The sequence below is a fragment of the Scomber japonicus genome, chromosome 11, assembly GCF_027409825.1.
Source record: "Scomber japonicus isolate fScoJap1 chromosome 11, fScoJap1.pri, whole genome shotgun sequence".
In the NCBI taxonomy this organism is placed as follows: Eukaryota; Metazoa; Chordata; class Actinopteri; order Scombriformes; family Scombridae; genus Scomber; species Scomber japonicus.
The window spans coordinates 18,938,446-18,960,868 of record NC_070588.1 but is presented as its reverse complement, the minus strand read 5'-3'; the positions used below and the strand labels follow the sequence as shown (position 1 = coordinate 18,960,868).

The following is a 22,423-nucleotide window of genomic DNA, read 5'->3' as shown; positions in this document are numbered from 1 at the left end:
AGCAGGCTTGACTGAGAGACAAACAAGCTGTGAAGAGAGGAGCTGAAGGTTTGCCAAAGAAAAGATTAGAGTGGCATTTGGTTCAAGTGCCAAGATGCATCGTTGCTCTTGCCACACCACCATGGCAACAGAAGCTTTATGCTTTCTTCCCAGTCTCCCCACTGAGTGTCCAGACTGTACCAAATAGTCATTTAACCATTCTGTGATTATTAACACTGACCCTAATGTTTTACCTAGCTAGTCGCGTTTAACACAAATGACATTTGTATAAATTCAGCTGCCTGAAATAGACATTTGCCATGTTTTTCTTCTTTTAAATGACATGTAAATGAGCGAGCTTATAAACGTCTTATATAAATGTGCACGTAACCTCAGCTGAGCATCTCTACAGGCCCATCCATCCCATTTGTCATGCATGGCACCTCTGTTCCTCAGTGACCAATCAGGAGTGCCTCCTGTGCAACTAAATGCACCCCCTCACCACCTCATCATCACATGTGATTGACAGCCTCCCACAGGAAGGAGGGGGGTTATTTACCTCTTATGTTCTCATGGGACTAAGTTAATGATTCCAGCCAACAAAATAATACAAAGAGGGAAAAGGAAAAAGCCTGAGAAGTCGGTGCCTGGTTGAACCATTTGGAGTAGTTTTGGCTTCCTTTAGAGAGGATTAGAGAAGAAGAGGCTGTGTGAGGAGAATTTCAGAGATAGCAGTGAGACAGACGAAGCAGCAGAGCCCCGGCAGAAAGTAGGAGCTAAAGGAAGGCTTCTGAGGCAAGCCAGTGTTTTTTAGAGAAATTTCTTCTTGGGCTTTATTTCTGTATTCATCTGTCACACAGACTATGGACTGTCTGGTTGACTGACTAACAGACTGCAAGGTAAGGGATCATTTGTATTTCTAATGGGTGGCACTTTAAAGTCTCCTTTAGACTTTGAAGTTAGGCTCTGAGAAAGTTTTGGTGTGCTAAAATAAATATTTTTTTGCAGTATCATGCTTTTGTTCATTTAGCAAGTTTTCTTGGATTTACAGTAAAGTGCAGATTTACAGTGAAAACAAAATATCAATGATGATGTTGCAGTCACAGTGCTGGTCTGTTTTTGCACTGTTCTCTGCCATGGAATTTATTTTTTTCTTTTTTAGCTTGACTGCATATAGTTTAACACTGTACCATATGTGCCTACTAGAGTTACCATTTCTTTGGGTGTCATGCAATTATGTACATGTTAATGTGTTTAGGTTACTGTATGAAACATTTACTGAAAATACATTAGAATCTCAGTTGTTTTCATTGCAGTCATATTTATTTTCATACTTTATTGAACCTTACAGGCTAAACTGAAACACATGAGTTTCTCATGCTGGGGTTTTGACCAAATAACACAAACATTTGTTTTACACAGACATAATGTATTGAGAAGACTGTCTTAATGTCATTGTCAGGTTCATCTCAGGTAAAGCTTTCTTCCAAGCCTAATAGTTAAACAATGAGCGTGGGCTCAAATTCACAGCTGTGAAACTGATCAACTTCATGCGATCAGCATCACTATTTTTGGATGCCAATCGTGTCAGCCAGCACATGTTTGTGTTGGGAACATTTTCCACGCAGCTGAAGACTGGTGAACAGATGCCAACAATCTGAGACGACTTTCAGTCAACTGTTTCAACCACAGTAAATTCCTGTGTGCTTCCATTTCAGTGAATGTTTTCACATGGAAAAACAAAAGAGGGTTATGAGAATACAGTTGCTGAATAAAAGCTTTCTACCCAATGAGGCGGATGCGCTCGATTGAGATCTGCGCTAATGAACATGTCAGCCAACATCCAAATGTGTTTGTGGATTGTCTGTTCATCCATGTCAGTACTGAGCCATTGGCTATGACTAAGCCTGCTCATCATTGATTGCTTAATGCACTATTTTCCAATTATATTCCAACTGCAGTAAACTATCTAGGGTAAATATAGCTGTTCAGATTTAGACTGAATATGGCTAGTTGCACCTGTAAATGTCATTATAATGATAACCCAGAAAAAAAAAACAAGGAAGAGTGTGTTGATTAAAGTGCTGACTGCTGTTGTTCATGGTGTAGAGCTGAGTTGTTTGGAAGATGTTTTTCTGAGGATGACAAAAAAGCTTTGTTGAGAGTCATGGCAACACTCCATGGTCTGATAGCTCAGAGTGATAGATCTACCCTGCAGAAGTCCTGCCCCTTTGATGTGATTGGCTCTTGCAACAATTTGCAGCCCTATGTGTCTAAATGGGGTAGGTACAGTTCTCGGTGAGAGGAGAGGAAAGGCTGGAAAGTTTCGATCCTCTTGCTGGTTTTCAGTGGAGGCTTAGGAAACAGGGTTAGAGGGTCAGACACTCACATTAGACACTAGGAAAGACGAGTCACTCTACTCAAACTTTACACCATTGCAGTGGATCAGCTTTGCAGACTTTAAAGGTGGCTCTTCTCTCTCCTGCCTGTTTATGGATGTAATCATGTGGCGGGTAAGTCAGAGGGTCATTCTAAGCTTAAAAGCCTCAATGTGCATGCAAGTCTGTACTTTCTGTACCTCTGTTTTGCAAAAACATTGAGTCATCATAGGTTTCTAAGCCTCCAGGCTCCAGGGATTTTTTCGAGTGCTGAGGTTGTTTGGCTTTGTTGTGTTCACAGACACCTTCAAGTTATGAGCTGAATAATACTTGAGGGGTTAGATGCCCTAGTGGGAAGGCCATGGGGAATTTTGTGATTAAAAGCGTCAAAGAGAGTGGGTGTAGCCAAAGTAGCTTTAGTAGTGTCAAAGCAGCTGTTCAGAGTTTCCTAAAATATACTTCCACATGGACTCTTTCTAAAAGAGCACAATATAATTTGTAATCGTACTCATGGCAACATAATACTATTCTTCTCATTTTTCATTTTCATTGTTTTTTGTTATCTTTACTCAAACTGAGGCATCCACCGCAGCGCCAGAAGAAATAATCCATCCTTTCATCCATAATCTGATCACCTTTGACCTACAAAATACCTTTTACTCTACAGATAAGATAAAACATGCAGACATTGTTCACCTGTTATGTTCATGTATGTTACAGCAATACATCATCTGGGCACAGTTTTAAAAGAGCCTATAAGTGAAAAGAGTATACTAGTAATTTTACATGAGGCTAATGAAGGGTAACACTGGGACATTGCAGTTGGGTCTTAAGACTCCATTATTAATTAGTAACTTATCTTGTTCCTGTGAGGAGGAACATAAGACATCTTCCCACCAGAATGTGCTGCCTTTGATCACCAGTGTGACAAATATATATCAAGCAGTCACCATGGAAACACATGGAGGTCTTTAAAGAGTACAACTTACCATTAGTTTGGAGAAAATGGTAAAGGTTTTGCAGATTTGTGAATAATAATAATAACAGCATCATCATTATTATTATTATTAGTAGTAGTAGTAGAAATAGTATTAATATATTATTATGTTGCTGTTCTTATTAATTTCCATTAAGAGATAGGAAATTATGAAAACCTTTTAACTGAAAGCATTTTTTAATTTAAAGATATTTTAAAGTTGTAAATGTATAATGTCTCCAAGCAATTTTTGCATTTTTCATTGTAGGCAAAGTCTTCTGTTTTGGGATAGACATGTTCTGTATTTTATAAATCAGCCACTTGATGGTGCTCTGTGAGTGTTTTCCACAACACCAAAACATCTATTCTTACTGTTGTAGGATGTCTGCAAATTGCTTGTCCACATATAAAGTGTGCCAGATAAACACATGATGCGTTTAGATTGTTTACATAATACATAATTCTTACTTATAGTTTTGAGCACAGTGACACAGTTTCCTGTATCTGAGTTTCGAGGGAACAGGCTGCAGTAGCCGCCTGCCTGGAAAGTCACATACTGTAAAAGTTCCTGTGGTTGTGGGAAGGATACAGTGTTTCCCCGCTGATGCCACCTGCCAAGCCGCGGAGAGGAAATGAGAGTTTGGTGCAACTTCTGATGCTGACCAGGATGACCTGTACAGCACAGACAGTAAGCATGTGGGGGGAGGAAGGGGAAAAAAAACAAACTTGTTAGACTGACCTTTAGACCTGTGTTTCAAGCTCTTGGTTTGTAAGAAACTCATTAGCTTCAGATACTATGTAGCCTACATTGCATATTTTAGTGCTGTTTCTTCATCTGGAGCTTCATTATAGAGCATCCTGTTCAGTGGGGAAGGAAGCTCAAGTCTCTGAATGGAAAGTTGAACTTACTTTTATTACAATTTTATGTCTGTTAACATCAGTTTTCCAGATGTGTGTGCACAACAAAAACATATGAAACTGTTAAACTAGTCCATGTAATCCTTTTTTAAATTTTACTATTTATTTTTAACAACATTTCAAGTTTTAATATTTAAACATATGGGCAGAGAACATGGGGTCTTTCTTGATATCAACAAACATCAGAAAGAGGTAGCCAGGTAAAGTTCATTACAAAGGAGTTTCAGCATTAATACTTAATGTAAGAGAGAGAAAAAAAGATTTAAAAAAACCCTAATCAGTATCTGTTTCCTATTTCCTCCCGTATTTTCCCCCTTTGTCTTTGTGTAGATGAAGGGTGTAAGTCATCTTTTCCATGGAGCTCATATAATTGACAGTTCCTGTTAAAAGGTCCACAGTAGGGGATTTCTCTGAAGCCATCATTCATTCATTTGGTGACATTTGGTTTTTTACATGCAACCAAGAAATGATTCAGCAGGTATAGACATCAACTTTATATGAGACTTCAAGAGTAAAAATTAAATGTTGCACATTATCCCAAAAATGGTTAGATACAGATTTAGTTTTTCTCAAGCACTTTTTTGATTGGAGTATAGTCCCTTTTTTTATTTTGCAACTCCTCAGCATAGTCATAGTTGAAATGCACCCTCTTGTCTTACATGTAAACTTTGGTATAGGCAGTGTGAAGGATTTTCTCCTGAGTTGTAAACTGCAGGAAACAAATCACAAGTGTAGTGTTGTACCAGCAGGTGGTTTTGGGGCCAGTTCTTGATGAGCCCTTTCACTTCTTAGTTCTTTTCCCTGATATAAGCCAGGAGAGTCTCCCAGTTATGTCTTAACGACTTGACGAAAAGTGAAAGGAGGTGCCTTCGACCTTTTCTCTTCATATGAATGTTTTTGCAGGAGCATTCTTCCCAGTCCAACAATTTTCCTGCAGTGCTCATTGATTTTTGAGTAGTTGTATTTAAGTGTTTTTAACTCTGATATCCTACTTTTCTGTTCCTGCCATGCTTCTCTACACTTCCTCCAGGCCTCAGGTTGCTTCTTTGATTTGGGTGGTGTGGTCTTGAATTTTTTGGTTGATTTCAGTAGTCAGGTCTTCTAGCTATTGCTGACATAGTTATGATAGGTGGAAGGGGATAGTCTTTTGGGGCAGGCATTTTGGCTGTTCCAATAATGACTTTGCACTCCCATCCTCACTCTCCTCACCTTCTTGTTCAGCTCTCATTGTCTGTTTTTTTCACAAGGATGCAGTAGTAAGCTATCTCTCATGCAAACTCTTGTCTTGTTAGTCACGTTCATTAAATAACAATAAGTATGATTGGCAGAAAAGACGTCACATGAGAAGAGATGAGGTGATCATTTTGTCAAATTAGTGTGTATTATGGGATTTTGGCATTATTGATAGTACGTCATATGCCATAATTACACTGCTAACGGTTTTAGTTTCCTTCTCTATGATATTTCTTTACCCTGACCTGTTTTTTCTATTATTGTCCCTGTTTATTTTCCTTTCAGTTTGAATACAATTTAGATCATTAAAGTACCTGGATTTTATTTGGCCAATACCTAAGCTGTATCTTATGCTGCCATGCTGTTGCTCATGCCAAGGGAAGCCATCTTGTATATCCATGTAATCCTGTTTGATAGATAGCCTAAATGTTTAGATATGTAATTAACTTGTCCTCCATAATCATTTGAATAACAGTAATCATGGATATTGGTCAGGACCAGGCTCTCAATAATGTGTGCACCTGCAGATCAGATACGTTTGTCAGTATAATCAGCTGGCTCATGCTGCTATTGCAGTACATTACTTTAGGCCAGAGTGGGCTGCTGCTGAGCTGGCTGCTTTAGGGAGCAGCAACAGGCTACACATTGGTCACAGATACGCTGTAAAGACAGGATTACAGATAAATATGTTAGGTGTCTGCCCCAGGAGAGAAGACAAAGAGCAATCATACTCTTACAGTTGCTGAATACATGGTTCACAGCCATCATCAAGGGTGATAAAAGACCACAACCAAATGGATTAAAGAAAGTGCTAAAGCAAAAACATTGTCTTCCTGTCTTTAAGATTGTTGTTGTTTCATCTCTAAATGACCCATTACCTCCTGATCAAATAAAACTCCAAATGTTAAGTAAGCCCCTCGCAATTGTAATGAGTGCATATGTCTCACACCTGTCATATCTGCTAATACTCCATTAAGCACATTGATTCATAATTCTGCTCTCAATATTGCAATTAAATTAACATGCAGTATATCCAGAAAAGGGAAGTTTGTTAGTTAGCAGACACTGTACTCTTCCAGCTAGGCTGAATATTGTTGGTCAAATGTGGTTGTACATGTAATTAGAGCCACCCAATGCATATAATACTAATGTTGTGATATACCATCAGTATTTGTCTTGTCTTTAAGACTGCATTAGATTTTTTAGCTCATCTGACTGTTGTTAGTGAGCAATATCAACTATGAATCTGTTTCATCACCATCATATGAATATTACTACTGGAAGGCATTACGACAGAAAATTATATGGCAACTATTTTAATAATCAAAGAATCGCTTTGGTCTATTTTTAAGCAAGAATATCAAACATTTGCTGATTCCAGCTTCTTGATTGTGATCATTTGTTGTTTTTATTTGTTCATATATGATAGTAAACTGAATATCTTTGATTTCTGGATGGTTGGGCAGACAAAATAATTATTACTTGACAAAATAATAATTAATTATAAGATATCATCTTTGGCTCCGTTAAATTATAACAAGCACTTTTCAATATTTTTTTCAATATGTATATACTTATTACTAATGCTATTCAATCTTAATAAAAAAACAACAACAAAACAAAACAACAAAATGTTTAAACCCTTGGAACAGTATATTCTGCTGAAAGATTATTCTCTGAGCAGAAGAGAGGAAGATGATAACTGTGTTCAAAAGAACTACTCAAAGTCTTTTTTCTTTTTCTGGTTTTCTTCATATACAGAGTACCTCTCGCTAATCACATGATACTAAATTCCTTCTCAGTTGGAGGCTATATAGACGAAACCAAGGGAATACCAGTCACATTCCCATGTGCATCTCCTAAGCAATGTAGCTCACGCCTACCGCTTTGTCTGAACTTTAGCACGCCTTTAATATTTACAGTGTGTATCTGTCTGTCAGAGAGGATAGTCACTCTGGGGGCTCCTTTGAATGACAGGAGGATTCAAATGGAGCATAGCGGGGGTGTGTCTGGAAATAGAGGCACATGGTAAGCAGATGGTACCTCTGTGATTCCCACATGAGGGCCATGGGATTGAATTGGATGTAGCAGATGATGTTAGGTAGTGTCTTCATTTCTTGTCTTATCTGTCATAGAGCAGGCTTCAGTTTTTGCTCTCTGGGGGTTGATGGGAATGTTCTAAGCCAGTCAGTGTTTTACCTTTCACCTATTTTGAGGTTAAGTGTGTTTGTGTTGTGATATTTGTGAGACACATCTTTAACATCTGGAGACAGACAACAAATGGTGATGTAACAAACTGATTCTACATCACCTTGTTTGTTGGATACTGAGAGAAGCACATACCTCTGTCCCACTTTACAGATGAGTCCTGCTCTCTCTCAGCTATGTTGTGTCCTCTCGGCTTTTCTCTTTGAATCCCTGGTGGCCCAGCCAAGAAAAGTTCCAGTCAACAGCATTGTGCTGCTTGGGGCAGAGGGATAGTCACGCACACAAGTAAACCTGAAACTGATCCTGATGCTTTGAATTTCTGAATGGACTGCACTGAGAGGACACTAACCTGCCTGTGAGGACATGAGCTGGGACTCTGTACAATCCTATGCCTCCGCCTATTTGCTGATTATGATTCTCTCTCTCTCTCTCTCTCTCTCTCTCTCTCTCTCTCTCTCTCTCTCTCGCTCTCCCTCTCTCTCTCTCTCACACACACACCCACACACACACACACACACACACACACACACACACACCCACACACACATACACACACACACAGCCACAGCCACACACACACACACACACACACACACACACTCTCTCTCTCTCTCTCGCTCTTGTCTTCTTCCAGTACTGGCCAGCTCTCCAGCTGTAGGTGGAGCTGGCTTTCCTGGAATTGTCGGGCAACTTTTCCTGTTGTGCTTGCTACCTCTTGCTCAATCTCTTGCCTAATGACAGCTCTGCTGCAAGATTACTGTGCTGCAGAGACTTGTACCATCTGGATGTTCATCTTTACAGCACGCTGGGGGTTTATGGCTGGTGCATTTGTTGTCATGAACATATTTTCATGATTCAGGTCAGAAGTTTTCCTTCAGCAGCAATGTCTCGGCAGTGCAAAGTGGGGCGAAATCCATCGGTGGGTAAAGTAAACTGTGTATGAATGGAGGAGCTTTCAGGAGTGCGTAATGTACTTTGATGCTGTAACACAGTTTTGCCACAGTGTTATTTTACAAACTCTCTTAAACTTCAGGGTGTTTTATACCATAGGCGATGACATCACAGGATTAATGTCTTTTTGCATTGTGTTTGTCATACAAAGCTCTTTGTTCATATTGTATTCAGGACAGCCTGCTTGTATTAGGTCTTAACCTGTGTGACGAGACCTGTACAGGCGCAGTAACTGCTATTTGTAGCTAATAGCTTTGCGTGTTGTATCTCAAGAACCCTGTAGAAACTAATGGATAAAAATAAGTAGTTTCATTTGCCATACTTTAATTTTTTTTTGTAGAGATAAGTTCATTGTTTTGCTATTTGCAGCATATATATATGTATGGATGGCTTAAGAACTATTTAAATATTGTTCATAATTCATCAACAGTATCGGTACAACAGTAAATAAAATTAATAATATCTTACATTTTAGAAAGAATATATTAATGAATGATAAAAGCTCTAATAACAATATATGTACCAAAGACTTGGTTGTGTAGGTTTATGAGTAGTTTACATAGTGAGAGGTTATATTTGAGCCTCAAAAATAACTTGTAGACACCTCAACTAGCTTGCTTTGTCTGTAAAGAACAAAATAGCATCATGACAAAGGCTCACAGATGCATCACCTTCACAAGAGACAAGTGCAACAATTGCTGCTTGTCTGGTACAGTACAGCGGTATGGTTGAATCTGAATAGAATGGAAAGAACAAACCCAGGTCTGTAGCTCAGAGGTAATTGCTGTATCCTCACAACTTCAAAAGGCTACTTGTGCCCGAGTGTCCTAATAATGAGTTTTTGCCTTCTTCACACATAATGAGTGGAGGTAGAGAGTTCACATAGAGAGACGCTGTGAGCACAGTGTGTCCACTCGCAGCTGGGGTGTCTGACCGGCCATGAACAAAGGCTTAGTGTCTGTGATAGCGTGGAGCTCCACTCATCAGCAAGCAGGCCAATAGACTTCTGCTTGGCTGAGCTGTCAGTCCTCGCTGGCCTGCTGGCCTGCGGGCTACAGTATAGAGTGGAACACATTGGGACAGGCTAGACTGCTCCTCTGCCAAATTAAAATGAGCCACTGCCGCATTTTCTAAGTTGTAAGTTCAGCCAAACAGACCAACATTCTGATACATTTCCAATGTGGAGACACATGTTTCTGTTTGAGTATTCTCCTGCTTGTTTGTTTTATTTTCCCAATTTGCTTCATTTCCATAATCAGATTTCTTTTACAGATATTTACATAGTATTTATATTCATAATTCACATCTAGTTTGCAATGGAAATCTAATGAAACGCAAGACAGAATAATCATTTTGATATTGTGATAAGCACTTGATAACAAAGAAAATATGCATGATGTCTATTTAATTCAATTTTTCCCATTAAGTAACCTTAATGTCTAAAACTGGATATGTTGAAGGATCATTAACTACTATTCAAGAACTGTTCACAACCTTTTTTTAGTAATCACAGTTTTTTAATTCATGTCTTTGTCATCTTTGCAGAGAGCTGATCAGCTTCCTTGGATTTCGCTGACAACCCCACTTTGTTTTGCTTGAAGATGGAAACATTGGAGTCGGAGCTGACCTGCCCAATCTGTCTGGAGCTTTTTGAGGACCCGCTGCTCTTGCCCTGTGCACACAGCCTTTGTTTCAACTGTGCCCATCGTATCTTAGTGTCCCACTGCACGCCCAGTGAGCCAATTCAGTCCATCAGCGCCTTCCAGTGCCCGACCTGTCGCTATGTCATCACCCTCAACCAGAGGGGCCTAGAGGGACTCAAACGCAACGTAACTCTGCAGAACATCATCGACCGCTACCAGAAGGCTTCTCTAAGTGGACCTAATTCTCCTAACGAGACTCGGCGTGAGAGAACCGTCCCCGACAGCAAAGCCATGACATCTCCCAGCGACAGGGTGCAGTGTCAGTTCTGTGAGCAGGACCCTCCACAGGACGCTGTGAAGACCTGCGTGACCTGCGAGGTGTCATACTGTGAAGAGTGTCTCAAAGCCACCCATCCAAACAAGAAGCCTTTCACGGGCCACCGTCTAATCGAGCCACTGCTGGACTCCCATCTGCGTGGGCTCATGTGTCTGGAGCATGAGGATGAGAAGGTCAACATGTACTGTGTGACAGATGAACAGTTGATCTGTGCCTTGTGTAAGCTGGTTGGCCGACACCGGGACCACCAGGTAGCAGCCCTCAGTGACCGATATGATAAACTCAAGGTAAGAAATGATCTGTGGTAAGAGGAATGCTATTTACTATAGTATAATACACTGAAAAAAACAAACAAAGAAAACCCAAACACTTCCTACTTTAAATTCAATACCCACAGAGCTGATAAAAACCTGATTTCTGCAATCTTTCAAAACCTGTTTTCAGCTTATCACAGTATGAAAGGTGCACAAACTGATAATGAATTTGCTGACCATCCATTTTATACATGTAAATATACATTTTTATGTCATAAAAACACTTTTTCTACTGCTTGGTTTCAGTGATATAACTCACTATTCGTCAGCATATTTTAAAAAGTTGCTTATAACTGTAACTTTTGACAATGTATATTATTTATTGTCTGTATTAAGAAAGAAATCAATTTCAATTGCTTTATCACTGTGCAGTTTAACTGCGCTAGTTGTGCTCTTCTGACATAATTTTGTTTAAAATGTTAAACTGCTACTCAATGAACAAAATGTGGTCCTGCTTGGAATTATAAATAAGTAAATGCTGAATAATTTAATGGAACATAAGCATTATCTACAAGCAAATCAACAGTACAGTATAAACACAATAAACTACCTACTGTAAGATGACCAATACAGAATAACAAACTTCACAAAATGACTCCCTCACACAGTTAGATTGCACAGTAATAATGCGTGTGACTGTATGGACTCATAAATTAAGATAAACGTTTTCATAAGTAATGCCTTCCAGTAAAACGCATTGGAAGAATATTCATGAAAAATGGAGGACTGGGTCTGTCTTGGGCAGTTTAAAATGTAATGACAGTCAAAGCAAGAGACTGCTTTCACAGTTTCAGGTTAAGTGGAAATACTCACTCTCGGCAGATGCATTAACATCAATAAGCCATGACAAGATGCTGTTACTGCTAAAAAAAAAAAAAAGGTGGCTCTGCATTCCTTCCAGTGTAGGTGTGAGCTACAGTTCGATTTTTGGCAAAGCAGAGGAAGTCATGGGATCATTTCATAGTTAACTACAAGGCAAATAGAAAGTTAGCTCCAAGCCGTTTAACACAATTCATGTAAGGCATATTCTCTCAAATGATCAAAATGTCCACTATTGAAAAGTTAAAGTTGTCATCCAACTGAATTGAGCTTTTCAGTCCAGCCAAAATCTTAAATTGATCTTAAAGTGCATGGCATTCTCTGCATGAAATTTAAAATGAGGGTGCTCTTTGTTTTCACAAACACTCACAGTGTTTCATGCATGACTCACGAAAGAGGGGGTTTACTGTATCAACAGTTTCACTCAAACCCCCTTTTGTGCTTATTCCTTTCTTTCATAATGCTTGATCACAGTGGAACAGCAATCTTTTACAACATATTTGGCAAGATAGGTCCGAGGACCCGTCTTAACCTGTCTCCTTTGTTTGATCATGCTGTCGTTGTGCAGAAATCTCCTGGCCGCTTTCTCTGTGTGGGGCGTGATCATTCACACCAGGAGGCAGACCAGGTGATCAGCATTATTTCTTTAATTCCACATTCAGGGACAGATTTATTTGATGAAACCTAAATGTCACTTATCAAGGGTTTCTATCGATCTAGTTTGAAAAACAACAAAATGAATGAAATGAGAGAATACATTCTGCGCACACCTGGTCAGCCACATAAAGTAAAGGGAAGATAGTCTCAGTGGTTATTAATGTGACAGTAGTATTCTGCTGTGTGTGTTTTATTATTTGATGTAGTAGTTATTGTGTTATTGTTCTTTCTCTTTAATAACGCACATTCTCCATTTGGATATTGGATGTGTTCAAAGGCAAGTTTGCTTTATCTTCTTAGAGACTTACAAGCAATGCTCTCTTTTCTCTGATTTATAACATTTCTAGTTACTTGATCCAATTTAATAATGGCATTTATTCTGCTTTTTATTTACTTGTGTATCTTGCTGACCTCATATCACATTGACAAAGGAAACAGTAATTCCCATCTTATGGAACAGAATCTTTTTATAAAAAGAAAGGAAGCGAAAGATAGTTTTTTCTCATGACAAGCAGGGTAGGACCCAGGTGGCATGCAGCTGAGCTTGTTCATATTTGTTTATTTTTACAAATACATGTTTATAGCTACAGTGCCTCACATTTCCCACATTTCCACACAAAGGGATATTGTGACTTTGTAAAGGCGAGAGTGCGTGCACATGTGTGCAGCCAAGTGAGACGCAGAGTAATCTCTATAGGCAGGTTTTTGCACTTTATAACATGACTCTGATCAGGTATTCTATCAATTATTAACCATCCACCATCTCTTACTATGTCTATGTATTCACATTATGATCAAATGAAGAGATGGAGACCATTGCAACATGCCGAGGGTGAAATGGTCACAGAGCTAACACATAAACAGACACAATTCTTATCTATACAGGCAACTTGAAGTTTCAGCTTTATTTGAGTCAGAGATCTTCAAATATCAGGAAGAAAGCGATGTAAACACAGACAGACCATGCAGACATTTATGAATGAAACTCAAGGTTGCAGTGCTAACCATTAATCCATAGTGCTACTATATCTGTTAATAGTAATGGTGGCAAAATGGAGAGCTGTGATATAAAAATACATGCAGTTCAGTCTGTACAGTTTTTAAGTTAACAGCTCTAGAGGCACACATTTGGATAAACAACATGTTCACACGGCTTTGTATTATTATAACTTCATGATTATTGTTGCTTCGAGAAGTATTGGGAGGCAACTGGGCTATACAGTAGTACACAATGTTTGCAAATCACCACTTTGCAGTATCTGCTATAACTGAGGTGACATATGAAACTTGAACAAGCCTATATGAATAACTTTTCTGCTAATTTATTAGCAATTAACTATAACAAATAATATATATAAAATATTATGTATTCCACTTAATCAAATACAAAATAAATATACACACACAATATGTATGTGTACTCTTTCTCTTTCTCTTTGTCTCTCTCTCTCTCTCTCTCTCTCTCTCTCTCTCTCTCTCTCTCTCTCTCTCTCTCTCTCTCTCTCTCTCCATAGGGGTATCAAAAGGCCTTTTTCACAAGACATTTTGACTTGCCATAGCGGCGAAAGCACAGGTGTTGCTAGTCACATTAATGATGCCACTATTTTATTCAAGTGTTCCAGTGAACCAAGACAGTGAGCCCACATGTACAAAACCACAAAACCAGTATCCTGAAACTGAAGCAGCTAAATGTAATTCAGCCATCATAAGGGCACTAATTGTCCTCCAACACAAAAAAAAACGTACACATGTGTAACAGGAGTTGTAGCACTCACAGAATAAAGCGACAAACTTTGACAAAGGATACAAATCTCACATGTTGACACAGGACAAAATTCCAAGTCCTGACAGTGACCTGTCAGGACTGAAAGAGGAAGGAAGAGAGACTGGCCAAAGCAAAGGTGTGGGACCAGAAGCTTTCACACACAAAAGGAAGCTGCTATTCTAATGATTTTAGGAAAGAGAACTCCATTAGAGGGATCTGTCCAAACACAAAAAAGACTATTAATGTTGCAGGAGAAGACGTATTTTAGGCACATGGAGAAATCCACTACATGAAACATGGTAGAAGAATGGGACTGTCTGTGTGTCTTATGCTTCCTCTCTGTCTCTTTTTCATTTGCTATCCCTCTCTATGTTTGGCTTTATTTAAGGGATACTTGTCATATTCAAACTACAAAAAGGATGAGTTTTAAGCTTATACATTTGGCTATATTCAACATCAGTTTGATGAATATGTTATGCCTCTGCGTTCGTTTTGCGAACTCACCTCACCTTTACCTGGAAGTCAGCATCTGAAATGGCTTTCATCCCCTCTCCTTCTATATAAATAAATCATATTTGTGAGAGTGGTAAAATAAAGCCCCTGTTATTTTAGTCCACAGCGACGCACACCTTATGAAATCACAATGTGAAATATATGACCTGAAAGAGGTCTCCCCACTATTTGCTCCGAGCTTTGGATCTTTGCAGGCCTCTCTCTCTGACCTGTTTGTTCATGTCTTTAAAGCATTTAGTGATGTTCAAAATATCTTTTTGACCATTAAAATGTACTATTCCTACTCCTATTCCATTTTGTGAAGGAGGATGTTTTGTAATGTACACTGTGTTTTCAACATATGAAGATTAATTGATTGCTAAATACATCTTGAATTACATTCCATTTATGATGTGTAACATCTAAGACATCAATTAATTCATCATATTTTTCTTAAACGTGTTTCAGGGTCATTCCTAGGATAGTGCATTTTATTTTCTTACTATAAAATTATAGATCTAGTCACAATTGAATAGATGTAATAATAGTTTGACACAAGCACTTTTTGGCTGATTTAAAACATAGTCATGTCACTACCTAAGAAAGGACCTATTATTTAGATGTTTAATGTCGTGTTGTAATGTGTAATGTAATGTGTTGGTTTGTGTATTAAACACCTGCCAATTTTTCAGTAATTTGTAAGTGATGTGAATGTTTCCATAACAGTACATTTTTGAGGGGGGCACACTTTTTTTATCATTTGAACCATAGCATAATTTAATGTGCTATAAATCCTTAATTCAAGAAGACTACTGTCTTATATTGAAACAAATTTTGTATAACACAGAACAGAGTCATCATGCTACCCAATTACAGTAAGAGATTAAGTTTCAAACACAAGCCTTTGATCTGAGTCAGTGATTAACACAGCTGGGGTTTAGTTGGTCCAAATCACTGGCAGATGCTCTGCTAAGCTCCATGGCCTCAGCAGGCAGTATGATGGGATCTTTGGCACATAGGGAGGACTGGGGTCTCTGCGTGAATCAGAAACCAAATGTGGCCACAGTCATAACCAATGGCAGCATTGTCTGTCTTCCCCTGTGCTCGGGCCAGATATGAACCTTATGTTCCTATTCACTTAACTCTCCTCCAAAGATGCATTCACCTGTTTACAGCTTGATGAGGGGGACAAGGTGTAATGAGCTATTCTTTTTCAATTTTGTTTTTCAGCAAGCCTTGGATTCCAACCTCAGCAGTCTACTCAAGAGGACCAGTGAGTTGGAATCTCTGATGGGCAAACTTATCCAAACCTGCCAACACGTAGAGGTGAGGCTGTTTATCTTTTCCCATTCAGGTGGGGGTTCTTTGCCTCTGTGGCATTTCATGGGTAAAAAGTCATAAAATTATGAACACAGTGATGAATTACTGTATCTGAAAAGTGGGTTTTCATCATCCAAACAAGATAAAGCTCTTATTTACCATGTATGTGGTTTGCAACAAATTGAGTATTTTTAGAAATTACAAAACACTTCCATTATTGACTGTTACTTATGTCCTATCCAGGTAAATGCATCAAGACAAGAAAACAAGCTGGTTGAAGAGTGTGACCTGCTGATTAATATCATCCAGCAGCGAAGACAAATCATAGCAACCAAGATAAAGGAGGGAAAGGTATTGTTTGTCATTTTTTGTATCTTGATAACCTTGATACCCCATGCAGCTGACAAGTGGGCTCACAAGTCAACATCTGAGCATGCTGTTCTTATTAAAATGCAGCAATAACAAATGTCTCTAACACGTTTCCCCTTAAAAAGGCCTTACTTGGTCTGTGGGTGGCTAACGTTAGCTAACGTTAGACAGATATTCCTGAATTAAATTATTTTATTACTGAAGCTAGTTGGCTAACTTTATCACTCTTCTCTACTGCTACTGTAAAGCTATATTTTAGCTTGTCACAGATAAACATTTTAAGAATTTTATTGCAGAAGTATAACTCAACTTTATTAACATGAAAAAGAAGTTAACACCTCACAATAACATGTTTGTTGTTTCTTGCTAGGTGTTTGATTTACTCTCAGTCAGGAGTGATGATGCCTTAAAAGCAACTGAATTTACAGAAAGGAAATGAAGCCTTACTTTAACAAACAAAAATATCTGTTTAAGCTTTACGTTTGTCCAGTACGTTTTGGATGTAAACCCGAATGGTTGTAGATTTTTTTAACGCCAAAAGGAGCATTCTGTTCTTTTAAAAGTTAAATACTTTAAATTTACAGTTACACATTTTTAATCCAGTAGTGATGAATTGCGAGTTGTAGATTGCATTTCAGTTAGAAATGTATACATATGTTATTAAATCTTTTATTAATTGATAAGCTTGTGTAGTAAAAGTGCGTCATACCATTCAACCTGTGGCTTCATTATATGTGTTATTTTTTAAAGTTGCATGAAAAAAAACACACATTGCATTGAATGTTCAGAGGAGGCTTTTTTGACATCTCAGCTTATTTAAAGTTATTCTCTTTTTTCCACTTCTATAGCTGGCTGATGGCAACATGTCTTCAGATTTGTTTGGATAAAGTATTTTATTTGGTTTTGTACATTTTCCACGCTGCTTGCACCAACATGCTCTCTTTGTTCTGTCCTGTGCTTTTGTCCTTTTATCAACTCTAGGGTACTTTTGCCACAGTGAGCATACATTTAATGTGAATCTGTCATGCCTTTTGTATGATTTCCCTTCCTTTTCCCATGTTGGACAGCGTGGCATGCTGTGCCATGTTCAGTGTCAGAGTAAGATGAGCCCTGCTTCCTGTGATCGGCCTCCCTGGAGGAGGACTCTTTCCTTCCTCACCGCGTGCCTTCTGTCAGGTTCTGAGGTTGCTATCAGCCACTAAACCAATGAGCCACAGAGGGGGGATGTAGGAGAGTCTTGTTACTATGGCAGCATTAGAAGAAAATTATCTTTATTGTCATTATACTGAGGCACAATTAAATTTTGCATGGCTTCTCCCTTGTAATTAAAATAAACAAATAACAACAGTACCAGAAAACAGCAGCTGTAGCAGCTTAATGTTTAAAAAGTGACACATGTGCAAGTACAACTTTGAAAAAACACTAGTTAAATTCAGTTTACACATTTACAAATTTACAGATGTTGAATGTTACAAATATTGATAAATAAATGCTAAATCTTTGTTTATAATTTTTTTTTCTACCAGCAGAGTTTGTGGTAGCCGTCTATGAGGGTGGAGATGGGTGTGAATGTGTATGTGGTCTCTCTCTGGCTACTTTTGGGGACACATTTCAGACTTAACACTGGACAGCTTGTCCAGTTGGAGACAAAAGCTGTGTCCCCAATTGAGAAAAAGATGATTTTTGGGTCAGTGGTGAAGGTTAAGGTTAAGTTAAGGTGATGCAAGTATAAGGCTAAGTCTCCAGGAAATGAATGTTAGTCTATGTAATGTACACAAAAGTGACCATGGCCTGATATGTGTGTGCGTGTGTGTGCGTGTGTCACATTCCCGGTGTGTAATGAGAGATGCTTCGTAAACACAACTCTAATGCCAGCTTATTGAACAGGTTGAAGCTCACAGTCTTGAGGGTATTACACAACTGAAAAAAATGATCAAAGGTGTAAATGACATTTTTCTCCAGTTGGATTTTCAAATTGGTAAGGAAAAATCTAATCTAGCGTCTGGCAGGTATATTGGTGCCTCCCAGGTAGCACATTGGTTGGTTATTTACCAAGCTATTAATCTATCTGGCATATCTTTTATTTCTGTCCAGGCTATTAGACTGAGGAAACTAGCCCAGCAGATAGCCAGCTGCAAGCAGTGCATTGAGAGATCTTCCTCCCTCATCACTCAGGCCGACCAAACCCTCAAGGAGACAGACCACACTCGCTTCCTTCAGACAGCTAAAAGCATCTGTGAGAGGTGAGGCAACGGTGAAAGTCAACACTATCAGCAAAGGATAAATACAGTGCATAAAAGTGACAACGCCTCATAATTTACTTCTGTATTACAGAGTCTCTATGGCAACGGCGTCTTCTCAAATCCTGTTACCTGAAATAAACTTAAATGACACCTTTGATACTTTTGCTTTGGACTTCACGAGGGAGAAGAAAATGCTAGAAAGTTTGGATTACCTCACAGGTAAATGTTTTGCAGTTTAAGTACTCAATATTTTATTATTTGACATGAAGCCCATCTGTGAATGACCATAATCTACCCATTGCTCACTCAGTATGTGGTGCCAAATTATTTAAGCTTCATAACATTTGGCCAGTTTTCCACACACATGCTCTATAATTCTACACACTTATAATTTTAGATGAAATGATGGATTCCTCTATACAAACTTGAAATTATTTTTTACTTTGAATTATGGATTCATACAAGTCAAAGGCTTTGGCTAGGGAGTTTATATTTCACGCAGGTGAGAGTGCTAAACTAAGCAAGTGATTGAAAACAAAAAAACTTACAAATGTTAGGCTGTAGGTAAGCATTACTTTTTGCTGAATAAAATAGGTTTGATTGTTGGTGCTTAGTGCCTGTTGTGGAGAGTGTGTTTAACTCTGTATGGGGGCTGTTGCTACAATAGCTAGAGGAACTGCAACCCATCTTAATTACACTTGTTAGAATAAGGGTGGTGGTGTGATTTACCACCACCTGTCTGTGCAACACATTATGATTATTTTTCTGTTGTTTTTTTGTTTTGCACAATGGCATCCACTCAACTTTGATCATTGTCTTCAAATATCAGCATATGTCTTTGTTTTTCCGATTGCAGCGCCAAATCCACCAGTAATCCGTGAGGAATTGTGCACGGCTTCGTATGACACAATTACAGTTCATTGGACATCTGATGATGAGTTCTCTGTTGTGTCATATGAACTTCAGTACGCCATCTTCACCAGCCAGTCTAATGTTGTCAGTAAGTCTCTTTCTGAAGTGCAGTGGGAATGTTTGTGGAGGAAAACATGACAATGTGATAGAGGGATTTGAAAGGGATTTCAGTGAGGGGCTTTCAATTGTTTTGTGGCTGTGTTACAATGCCCAAACATAACATTATATTGAAGCAGCAGGAGAGGAGCATTCTATTCATGCTCTTATGGGTAATGAGACATTGGCAAAATATACTGCCATTTTTGCAGGGTCTAGAAGAGGATATTGAGAAAAAATAACAGCTTAGTCAGACTGGATTTACATCCAGATGCACATCATAAGCTTGATATTATCTCTGGTTTGAAATGAGAGTGTTTGAATTGAATGCTCTAACAAGGTCACAACATGCTCAATCATCTGGCAATTTATTCACATGTGCCTCAGTGCTCAAGTATCCGTGGATGAGTGGTAATGCCACTGTATTTGATGAGACAAAAAGCACTGCATACAATCACGTTGTATTGTCTTACTTCTTTTTTAAATGCTGAATGAGTCACAACCTCAAGAGTTTTAATGATAAATTGGTTCGTTCTTTGTCAGTGACTTTCTGTCTGTCTGGACTGCAGGTTTGTGTAACTCTGCTGATAGCTGGATGATAGTGCCAAACATCAAGCAAAATCACTACACTGTGCACGGGCTTCAGTGTGGCACCAAGTACATTTTCATAGTGAAGGCCATAAACCAGGCTGGAAACCGGAGCAGCGAACCAGGGAAACTCAAGACCAACAGTATGTCAAGCTCAGCAACTGCATAGAATTTATTGTAGCATTAAAAAAACACTGAGAACTGTCATTCATTTTACAAGCCAGCATTTAAAAAAGTTTCACATGCTTGTCTCTCTTAAAGGTCAGCCATTCAAATTGGATCCAAAGTCTGCTCACCGGAAGCTGAGGTTGTCCCATGACAACCTGACTGTGGAGAGAGACGAGACATCATCTAAGAAGAGCCACAGTCAAGACCGCTTCTCCAGCCACAGCAGCTACGGTGTCACAGGGAATGTCTATATTGACAGTGGTCGCCATTATTGGGAGGCTCTGATAGGAGGAAGCACATGGTAAAAACACCCAACAGCTGGATTATGTTGTTTCAGAGTTACCATGCTACAAATGTATTTATGACATTTTGTTTCCGTCCTTCATGCAGGTTTGCAGTTGGCATCGCCTACAAGTCAGCACCAAAACACGAGTGGGTTGGCAAAAACTCAGCCTCCTGGGTACTGTCTCGCTGTAACAACTCGTGGGTAGTGCGTCACAACAGTAAGGAGATGCCCATCGAGCCCTCACCCCACCTGAGGCGTCTCGGAATATTGTTGGACTACGACTCTGGATCTCTGTCTTTCTACGATGCAGTTGGCTCTCAGCACTTGCATACGTTCGACGTCACCTTTGCTCAGCCAGTCTGCCCTGTGTTCAACGTGTGGAACAGATGTGTAACAATCCTCACTGGACTTCCCATTCCAGATCACTTAGAGGGGACAGACTACAACAACTGACAAAATGTGTCCTGCTGGATTTTCTTTGTGTACCCAAAAAGAGACCAGAATGCCTGCACTTGCACCTCTTTGACTGTGCCCCCATACTGTTGGCTGAATTACAAAAAAAAAAAGCAAACGAGATGCAATTAAAAGTCCAGGTGTACATTCCCAATCAAGCCTTTGTTAAAATTAACTGATATTTTTGGAAGTATTTAAGAAATGATTTACAAGCATTTGTAGATGTATTAATTTGCTTTGCACATTTATGTACTATACATTACTCTGCTGGACCATTTTAAAGGTTTGCTTATCATTTCAAAGACATGGAGATGGTCATCAATTCATTTTTAATTTCTAAATTCACATTATATGTTTTTCCATTCATGTGTTGTAAAGGGTAATGATAAACCTTCATGTGCAAACAACAGGAGACGTCTGTGCGACAGGAAGTCTTTGATCCTAATGTTTCTGGAAAATTGTGTTATAGGATATTTTTTAATGTTTTTGAAAGATTTTTAGCACTTTGAGAAAACAAAGCCTTCCACTATAAAATGTATTTCTAAGCCACTTGTACCATAAAATGTTCCCCTGTCTACTTTTTTATATGGACAAAAACACCCAATGAAATAGATCACATTTAAATAATTAACAATTGCTCTTAGAAATGTCAATTTAAAGTCAGTCTTCTCAAATATGTATCTGTAAATGCTCTTGAACAGTCCAGCATCATGAGATGATTCATCTCCACAGCATCACAATTTTCACATTTAAGTTTCTCTGTGACAAGATGTAATAAAATGACTTCAATTGATTATCAGTGTGACTTGTTCTGTTTTTTTTACAAGGTACTAAATGTGTAAAATGTGTCTTGTTGGATGGTAATTTAATATATTTGCTTAAACTAATTTACAAATGAACTATCATTAAAGTGTGAACAAACCCTAACAACACCACCATAAAAAGAAAACACCAGAAGAATAGAGTGTCAGTCTTGCTCTACAGGATTCACTCTGACCTACACCGAGCCAAAATACAACTTCTGACATGATCTTCTCTGACATCCCTTTTTGTACTAGTGTAACATGGCTCGAATTCTGCAGCGTCTCCTTTCAACTAAAGTAGACAAGAGCAACAAAGAAGAAAAAAAAATGAACTCTGTGTGAACTCCCCGTGAGACACCCTGCAGACAGGACTGCAATACGTGAACACAACCTCCTCCGTTCACTGTCACCAGGATTTTTTGGATTTTGAGATGTCATTATTTTTGTATATTAACAAACACTGGAGGTCATGAAGGAAATTACAATAATTCGTATACATAATTCCTGTTTTGAAT

The 22,423-nt window shown here is 38.7% G+C and overlaps 1 protein-coding gene across 1 annotated transcript; it reads left to right on the top strand.

Annotated features, from left to right (window-relative positions):
* Positions 1-2,447: 2,447 nt before the first annotated feature.
* On the top strand, positions 2,448-21,484 carry mid1 (midline 1). The gene is made up of 10 exons (XM_053328543.1): positions 2,448-2,492; positions 10,189-10,910; positions 15,901-15,996; positions 16,234-16,341; positions 18,454-18,602; positions 18,694-18,821; positions 19,459-19,602; positions 20,180-20,341; positions 20,460-20,667; positions 20,757-21,484. The coding sequence occupies exons 2-10, from the start codon at positions 10,245-10,247 to the stop codon at positions 21,103-21,105; spliced, it is 2,010 nt and encodes a 669-aa protein (XP_053184518.1). The 5' UTR covers positions 2,448-2,492; positions 10,189-10,244; the 3' UTR covers positions 21,106-21,484.
* Positions 21,485-22,423: the final 939 nt, after the last annotated feature.

What these genes read in the sequence shown, in the direction of transcription:
- mid1 (XM_053328543.1), top strand. Translation starts at nt 10,245, where the DNA reads ATGGAAACATTGGAGTCGGAGCTGACCTGCCCAATCTGTCTGGAGCTT. An exon ending in ACCGATATGATAAACTCAAG is followed by an intron (nt 10,911 to 15,900) that starts GTAAGAAATGAT and finishes TTTGTTTTTCAG; the next exon opens with CAAGCCTTGGATTCCAACCT. An exon ending in AGGGAAACTCAAGACCAACA is followed by an intron (nt 20,342 to 20,459) that starts GTATGTCAAGCT and finishes TCTCTCTTAAAG; the next exon opens with GTCAGCCATTCAAATTGGAT.